We start from the raw sequence: 9,771 nt of genomic DNA, 5'->3' as shown, positions 1-9,771 counted from the left end.
CACTCAATTTATATATATATATATATATATATATATATATATATATATATATATATATATATATATATATACATACCTCCCTCTTTATCCAAGACCATCCACCCAAAATCGTAGCCACCTCCACCGTCGCACCGGCTCCCACCATTTTCACCGTCGCTCCCGGCACCTCCACCGTCTCCACCGGCTCCCACCGTAGCCACCTCCACCGTCGCTCCCGGCACCGGCTCCGCTACGATGGTTGTAACCATCACCCTCAACTTCAATCGGGCTCTGTTAGAAGTCCCGATTGATGTGAATCTGCGATTACAGTTTCGGATTCGATCAATTGTTGTTCGTTTTTTGGTCACGTTTGCTGGCCAAAACCGAATTAACTATAACTGGATGTGGCATCTTGGGCCGCGTCTCCGTATGCTACGATTGTAAAATCCCGAAGTTTATAATTCGGGTGAATAATTATTAGTATGTTATGTATGTAAAATCCCGAAGTTTATAATTCGGGTGTTTTGATATATGTATTTTGTGTTCGTGTTATATATATAAAAAATGTTTGTCTTCATTGTGATGGGGTTCGGGTTCGGGTTCGAGTTAAACGTTTGCTAAAAAACGTGCCGTTTTGGTGGTTTTCGGGTTAAAGTTTTGCTAAAAAACGGGCCATTTTGTTTGTTTCGGGTTCAAAGTTTTCTAAAAAACGGGCCGTTTTGGTTGTTTTCGGGTTTAAAGTTCGCTAAAAACGGGCCGTTTTGTTTGTTTTCGGGTTTAAAGTTTGCTAAAAAACTGTTCGTTTTGTTGTTTCGGGTTTAAAGTTTGCTAAAAACAGGCCGTTTTGGTTGTTTCGGGTTTGAATTTTGCTAAAAACGGGCTGTTTTGGTTGTTTTCGGGTTTAAAGTTTGCTAAAAATGGGTCGTTTTGGTTGTTTCGGGTTTAAAGTTCGCTAAAAAACGGGCCGTTTTGGTTGTTTCGGGTTTAAAGTTCGCTAAAAAATGGGCCGTTTTGGTGGTTTCGGGTTAAAATTTTGTTAAAAAACGGGCCGTTTTGGTTGTTTTGGGTTTAAAGTTTGCTAAAAAAACGGTTCATTTTGGTTGTTTCGGGTTTAAAATTTGCTAAAAACGGACCGTGTTGGTTGTTTTCGGGTTCAAAGTTTGCTAAAAAACGGTTCGTTTTGTTTGTTTCGGGTTTAAAGTTTGCTAAAAAACGGGCTGTTTTGTTTGTTTTCGGGTTTAAAGTTTGCTAAAAAACGATTCGTTTTGGTTGTTTCGGGTTTAAAGTTTGCTAAAAACGAGCCGTTTTGGTTGTTTTCGGGTTCAAAGTCTGCTAAAAACGGTTCGTTTTGGTTGTTTCGGGTTAAAAGTTCGCTAAAAAACGGGCCGTTTTGGTTCGGGTTCGTTTGGATGATATATATGATGATGATATATATGATTATGATGATAAACAAAATCACAGGATATTAGATTATAAACTCATTAATGATAAGAATGAATATATAATTCATATTGTATATTTATAAGAAATATTAGTTTAGTTCAAATGGTTGGTGTTGTTTGTTGTTAAACCGTGGGTCGGGGGTTCGAACCCCACTCTCTACACGGTATCGGATTATTAGTTTTAGAATTAATTATAGGCTCAGGGGTAAAATGGTAATTTCAACAGTTTTTGGTCAGTCAACTAACGGTCATGGCGGAAGGGCACAGATTGCCCCGCCCAAATATCACAGACGTCCAAAATGCGCAAGTTCGTTTTCCGTGGCTATTCCGTCTCCCGAAGATATATTTCAGGGAGGCAAATTGGAATTTTCTCTTTGCATATTAGCATGAAAGATTGTTAAATATCAATATATGGTTCAAGAGTGGATTTGGTGGAGGTAACTATTAAAGTGAACATATTGCAAATGAAGGTGAATTAGTTGGATAGAAGTTGGAATTAACTAATGGAGCTCTGCGTTTATGTGTGGAAAACAACATCAGCTAGAAAACCAAAGTTAATTAGGCCTTGGCTAAAATCAACTGGGATGGGAATTGGGAATTAATGTGAATGGGTTGCTAATTGGGCCAGCGGCCTGAAGTATACAAAAAGGAAGTCACTTAAATGTGGTCCTTCTATAATTATCTATCTATCTATATGTTCTAATAAAAAAAATAACTTTGGACAAATATAACCTAGAGATTTATTGATAACCTAAATTTTTCGTTCAAAATAAAAACATATTTATATCAGTGTAATCAAAATACATCAGTTTATCTTTTAATCAAATAACAAAATACCTAAATTATATGGATTGCGTCAATAAAACCAAAATATTTATATCTTTAGATAATAAATAACAATTTAATTTTCACATATTTATTCAGCCTTTATGGATCCATGAATTTTCAACTCCATGGATCCATGAATTTTTCAACCATCTATTTCGAAACTTTAATAAAAAAACGTCTTTTATATATGATGTTCTTTCTTTTAAATAATTCAAAATGAAAATCTTATCATTTTTTGTTAGAATTCGCTATTTTTTGTTGCTAATTGGGCCAGCGGCCTGAAGTATACAAAAAGGAAGTCACTTAAATGTGGTCCTTCTTTAATTATCTATCTATCTATATGTTCTAATAAAAAAAATTAACTTCGAACAAATATAACCTGGAGATTCATTGATAACCTAAATTCTTCGTTCAAAATAAAAACATATTTATATCAGTGTAATCAAAATACATCAGTTTATCTTTTAATCAAATAACAAAATACCTAAATTATATGGATTGCGTCAATAAAACCAAAATATTTATATCTTTAGATAATAAATAACAATTTTATTTTCACATATTTATTCAGCCTTTATGGATCCACGAATTTTCAACTCCATGGATCCATGAATTTTTCAACCATCTATTTCGAAACTTTAATAAAAAACGTCTTTTATATATGATGTTCTTTCTTTTATATAATTCAAAATGAAAATCTTATCATTTTTTTGTTAGAATTCGCTATTTAATTAAAAAAATATATAATTACTACTTATAAAATAATTATGTGTATATTTTTTGAGATTATGAAGAAATTGTTTGAAAATACACCACGTATTCGTATGAATATTCCATTAGAATATATAATTTGAACTTGTAAAACCATTTAATTTGATAAAATATAGGGTTTTTTTTTAATTTAATCATTTAATTTCTATAGTTTAATTGTAATTCTTTTAAGTACCACGCGCATCACACGGGTTCTAAAGCTAGTTACTCTATAAAATTATAACGTACTTTTTTTTAACTGCAACTTTCTTTTTAACAACATTTTGAACTATACCCAGAGAGTCTTTCTAACACTGGATATCAACCGTGTATACTGATTTTGACACTTCAGTCATGACTCACTCAGGAACACCATCAAGAAGGAAAGCCAACACTATGAAAAAACTCCTTAAGCCTGATTTCGAACCTGAAACTATAAAATTCCAAGTATTAACCCCCACCCTCATTCCATTGACCAAAAAGCTAACTATCTTTATAGCGACAATATTTCTACGAACCATCAATACATATATATTGTAGGATTTGAATCATTCACCTCTCTTTTAGAGGAAACCTTACAGATACATCATGTCTAATATTTGAATTGGTTTTTAAAAGTATATATTTTTACATAACATAAAAGCTCTAAGAAATACAGAATATGATAAATTGTATCCAGATATAGATTTATTTATTACGTACATATATAGTGTGCACGTTTTAACTTACTTTTATTAACATGAGAAGAATTTATCATTTGAAACAGCTAGCAACTAGCTGGAAATACATTTCACAAACTTCAAACCGTAGGAAAACTAATTAAAGAGCTAAAATTACACCAAGCTTTTGCATATTTTCAGTGAGAAGATGACAAGAAAACCCTATTCAATGATGAAAGCAAAACACAAATCAAGGTAGCTAGAGACGAATTGCTATAACAGAAAGGTATGTGCAATGTGCTTTCTAAATAAAGAGGACTATAGTTGGCATTCATATCCTATGCCAGCTAGAAATAGGTTTAGAAAAACAAAAAATGACATAGCTTGGGCTACGATTGAAGCTACGGGACCCACAAACATCGGACAAAGGATTTAGGCAAAACCGGATCATTTCGGCAAATGGTCTGCTGGACTGTATTCATCATGAAAGATTTTTCCTTGATAATAGTGATTTGCTAAGTCTTTAATGTAAAACGTGTTGTCTTAACTTATGTTTTTATTAATCTCAATATTTATTAATGTATTAACTTATGGTATATTGGTATGGTGTTTATCCTTTTAAAATAGACGTGGTGGGTTCATATTTTTGCAAGTATAAGATTAGGGAGATTTTGGTAAAATAAATTTGTTGTTCATAAAAAATTAATATATTAACTTATGTGTTTCTACTATGTGTGCCACCCCTTGAAGTCTTCACATGAGCTTTGCTTCAACATACAATGATAAACATCATGACACTAAAAGAAGTCAAAAGATTCAAAACCTCAAAAAAGATAACTATTTTAGGACCATAACTAGCATAATTCAAGACTTTTTTTCTCCTTTACAAACCGACAATCTCAAACATGCCTATCCTATGACATATGAAAATATTCCTATATATAGCCATGCAAATCCCTTGCCATTTTTACATTGAAAAACTGAGTTGAAAGATTAAACATGGGCGGACATAGATGGTGGTTCATGGCGGTTGTGATGGCTGCGTGCTGGTGGAACGGTGTTGTAGGACAGGCTCAGCGGCAGGCTCCGGCCATATGGGTGATGGGAGATTCATTGGTGGACAATGGGAATAACAACTATCTGATCAGGTCCCTTGCTAAAGCTAATTATTATCCTTATGGCATCGATTACTACCGCGGTCCTACTGGTAGATTCTGTAATGCAAGAACATTCAGTGACATTCTTGGTACGTACTGATTATGTACTTCTTTGGTTATTATTGCTCTAACTCAATAAATTTGATTTGTTAGTTTTGTATGTTTAACTTTTGTCGTACCACAAACTGACTTTTGGTTGCAGGAGATTGGTTGGGAATAGCGGCTCCGCCGCCTTTTGCGGATCCTACGACAGCCGGAAACATGATTCTGGGCGGTGTCAATTACGCTTCGGCTGCTGGTGGCATCCTTGATGAGAGTGGCCAACAATATGTAAGCATACATTTTGTATACTCAAAATATTAACTATATTGTGATAAATTTTTGAATATACTAAAAGAAACAACTTTGACATCTCAACATTATCATTCTTTTTAAAGAGATAGAAACTTACCCTCATTCTATACTTCTCATACTCTCTTTCGTAAACTTTTATTTCCTTTAATAATTGTATTTGACATATTACTTCTTATAACATTTTATTGCATTTTAAGGTCTCCCATCTCCTTTAAAATATTAAATATAAAAACCTTTTACTTTAATTTTTTACCTGTAACTTCATTTCCCTTAAGAAATTTTATTTGACATATTCTCATGTAACATTTTTTTTAGTTAATGGTCCCTCTTTTAAATATTAAATTTAAAAAACTATAGAGTTCTTTAAAATTTACCTTTCTCACTTTTTTTGTGTTAATTCTTTGATCATATTGATACTTATTATTATTATTATTATTATTATCAATGTATTATTATATTTATAGAACAATATAATATATATATATATATTGATACTATTAGAATTTAACAAAAGATATTATAAATATTTACAAATTAATACAAAAAAAATAAATTAATAATAATAGCTTAAAATTTTAAATTTGATATATGTAGTGGAGGCTATTTAGTGGAAAACAATGTTATAGGAACTAATATGTATGTAAATAATGTTAAGAGATAATAGTAACTGATCTAATAAGTTTAGGGGGTGTACGTTCAGTAAAAATGGTATAGAGGGTGGTACGTTTAACAACACATTTTTTAAAACCCGATTTATATATATAGAGAGAGAGGGAGAGAGAATGGGTTAAATAAAAAACAATTGTTTTGTGAGAAGTGTGAGAAGGCTTTAAAATAAAGTATACCACCTAAATAGGACACTATACCATGTAAATAGGAAACTATATAACTTTTAAAAACTATCAATCTCAACCACTATATCCTAAATCCAAGGGTTTACATCTATTCTTATTCTTCTTACAAAACTATTGTTTCTTACGTTAACCCTACCCTATATATATTATTTTTGTAAAAGTTTAATGATTAAAACTAGGTTGTTTAATTTGATGGGTGAGTGTTTTAGCCAGCAAGTTATATAACTTTATATGACAATACTTGTAATATTTAAGTTTAGTTTTCTCATCGTGGATGTTTAATTATAAATTTTACTCGTTTTTATCCCCTGTATTACTGGGGTTGTGTTTTTTTTGTGTCTAATATTCATATTTTTTTTGCATTTTAATTTTATTTATTATAAAAAAATTTAATAATATACTTAGGATTTGATGATTAAATATTTTCACAAATAACTGACATGTTATAACCTGTTTAAAAACTATGGGTTTGGTGAGATCCATGTATAAAATTGTTTCTTATTATAAATAATATATTTTTCTTAAAAAATTGAATATTAATATTTAGTATATCCTTATTTTATAGGATTTGCATATCAAATACTTTGTGAGATTTATTTTTAAAATCGTGACATGTTATAACCCGTTTAAATTTATCTGGGTACGGTAAACCCATACCGTGAATTCGGGTAAAATGCATAAGAAGTTTTTATTTACAAATAAAACAATATGGCGGCTTGAGTAAATGTAAGAAACAACCATAGGGCTTTTAAATGTTTTGTTTATTTACGGAAGTTGTTTTATATTATTTGTTTCTAATATTTATTTATTTTTTGAATTTTTATTTTTTTTATTGTATGAAAGTTAATATATATATATATATATATATATATATATATATATATATATATGTATATGATTTGATGATAAATTGTTTCACAAATAAATGAGATGTTATAACCCGGTTTAAACGTTATATGAGTTTGATGAGACCCAAGACCCGTTTATTTTTTTATTATAAAATTGGTTTTTTAGTTATAAACTATATATATCTTTTTTTAATAAATCATATATTAATTTTTAGTATATCCCTACTTTTTAGGATTTTTATCTCAAATATTTGGTGAGATTAGTTTTTAATTTAATGAGATTTTATAACCCGTTTAAGAAATATATGGGTTTGATTAGACTCATACCCACGAATTCGGGTCAAATGCATGAGAAGTCTTCACTTAAAAATCAAAGAAATCTGGTGACTCTAAAAAAAAGTGGAGCACATCGCGATACGTAGGATATTTATGTTTTCGTTTATGTATAATACATTGTAAACTTAGTTGTAATCAATGTAAGGTATTTTTTATCTTCTAAATATAATAAGATATTTTATTTTGAATGTAAATATAGATGTTTAATAAACTTATCTAAAACTTTTTATTTATGACATTTTGAAAAAGAGTTAAATGTCATTTTAGTACATGTGGTTTGATCAACTACGCAACTTTGGTACCTATTCTTTATTTTGTGCAAATGGCTACCTCAGTTTTAAAAAACTTGCCTTTTTAGTACTTTTTTCTAACCCCGTCTATTTTTTCCATTAAGTTAGGAATAATTTGATAACTTCGTTATTTTCTTTGTTTTTTTCTTTTCTTTTTAACGCTTATATCTTGTAAACCCTAAATCCCCAAATCATAACATCAAAATCCAAATTCTAAATCTCCAAATATCGTAAAAATTCAAACCCTATGATGATATGGAGAAAGGGTTTGGGGATTTAGGATTTGGATTTTGATGTTATGATTTGTGGATTTCGTGTTTACAAGATATAAGCATTTAGAAGAAAAGAAAAAAAACAAAGAAAATAACGAAGTTACCAAAATTATCCCTAACCCTACGGAAAAAATAGACGGGGTTTGAAAAAAGTACTAAAAATGCAAATTTTTTGAAACTGAGGTAGGCATTTTCACAAAATAAAGAATAGGTACTAAAATTGCGTAATTAGTCAAACCACATGTACTAAAATGACACTTATCTCTTTTGAAAAACTAAAACATTACACGTTATTAAAGAAAAAAAAAAGTTTCATGTTAAATTAAATGTAAGAAAGGAATTAGAAGAAGTACAATATTTAAAAATTTGGTTAGTTCGCCCAAAACCCACACGAGCGAACTACCTAATTTTTTATATAATTTCACAAATAATTTAGAAGTTTTTGGTAGTTTCTTAAACAACACAGACAAATAAATAAATCTCACCGGTCTAGTAAATTATTGTAGGGAGATCGTATCCCCTTGAGCCAACAAGTTGTGAACTTTGAGACAACGTTAGGCCAATTACGAACCATGATAAGCCCAACGAACCTCACTCAATACCTCGCGAACTCAATAGTGATCATGGTTTTTGGTAGCAACGATTACATCAACAATTACCTAATGCCAAACCTCTATGCAACGAGCCGCTTTTACACTCCAGAAGCATTTGCCAACCTCCTGCTCAATCGTTATGCCCGTCAACTTCAGGTATAATATGTCGATGGCCCTTTTTATTTATTTGCATTTCAATTAATGTAAACCTTTTATTTTTTATTAATTTGTTTGTAATATGCATGTATAGGCACTATACAGCTTAGGACTACGAAAGTTCTTCCTACCAGGACTCGGCCCACTTGGGTGCATACCTAACCAGTTAGCCACCGGTAAAGCCCTCCTGGACGATGCGTTGACTCGGTGAACCAGATGATGGGGCCCTTTAACGAGGGCCTCAGAAAGCTTGTTGGTCAATTTAACGATGGCTCACACCCCGGCGCGATGTTTGTCTATGGAAACACATATGGTGCTTTTGGAGACATCTTGAATAATCCCCAAAGATATGGTATCCACTTATTCCCACAACTAAAACATTTTAGTTTAATTTAAGGTCTCATACTCTAACGTTGTTTACACGAGTTTCATATCATATAACATTTTTCATGGCCAACTGTTGGTCAGAAAGTATTGACTGGTTTCATTAAGTAAAAAAGGATAAATGAAAATAATAAAAGGTAATTGATGGTCCTTGTGGTTTACCCATACCACATATTTAGTCTAACTTTGAAAAGTAGTAATTAGTGTTCTTGAATATAACACATATAGGCTATAGCCTTTGAAGTGGATATACGTTAACCTTTCAGTTAAATTGCTAAAAAAAACAAAAATGTCCTTATCAATTAAAATAAAATAAATATTAGCAAATAGGTGAGACCAACTTGACAAATTCGAAAACTAAAAACAAATATTATTTATGTAGGACCCACTGGACATAAGGTATTGGATGGTTTATTCCATAATTAATGATATGCTTTTGTTAAATCACAGGGTTTAGGGTGAGAGATACAGCATGTTGTGGAATAGGAAGGAACCAAGGGCAAATAACGTGCACCCCGTTATTACCACCATGCAACCAGAGAGACCAATATGTGTTTTGGGATTGAAGAGGTAGGTCCCAGCAGGGCTCAGTTGGTCCCGCATGACTCACCTTGAACAGGGATGTCTGCGCAAAGACCATATACTCCCGCAGGACCCACCATGCTCAGAGAAGCCTACGCGCAGAATGCAAGCTGCATACGCAGGGAAAAGCCTCCCAATGGTAAAGTAACCCGCCTGTTCCCGCAGTTGCGGATACAAGCCATCAGGGAAGGCTACCCGCACAGCATAGCTACACGCATAAGGCTTAACACTTACAAATATTCAGTGTCACCTGAAAGAATGAGCAAAGGCGGGAGGGGGAAAACTCC

At 31.9% G+C, this 9,771-nt stretch overlaps 1 protein-coding gene across 1 annotated transcript; it reads left to right on the top strand.

Moving 5' to 3' along the window:
- Window positions 1-4,398: 4,398 nt before the first annotated feature.
- On the top strand, window positions 4,399-9,457 carry LOC143539580 (GDSL esterase/lipase At1g71250-like). Its single transcript, XM_077032861.1, has 5 exons — window positions 4,399-4,904; window positions 5,018-5,145; window positions 8,276-8,518; window positions 8,613-8,870; window positions 9,353-9,457. The coding sequence occupies exons 1-4, from the start codon at window positions 4,658-4,660 to the stop codon at window positions 8,727-8,729; spliced, it is 735 nt and encodes a 244-aa protein (XP_076888976.1). The 5' UTR covers window positions 4,399-4,657; the 3' UTR covers window positions 8,730-8,870; window positions 9,353-9,457.
- The last annotated feature ends 314 nt before the right edge of the window (window positions 9,458-9,771 follow it).

The sequence above is a fragment of the Bidens hawaiensis genome, unplaced genomic scaffold (genome assembly GCF_021521415.1).
Source record: "Bidens hawaiensis isolate Kalapana, Puna unplaced genomic scaffold, B.hawaiensis_p1.1 tig00011949_1, whole genome shotgun sequence".
In the NCBI taxonomy this organism is placed as follows: domain Eukaryota; kingdom Viridiplantae; phylum Streptophyta; class Magnoliopsida; order Asterales; family Asteraceae; genus Bidens; species Bidens hawaiensis.
Note: the sequence above shows the minus strand (reverse complement) of the source record. Positions and strands in the feature narration are given on the sequence as shown.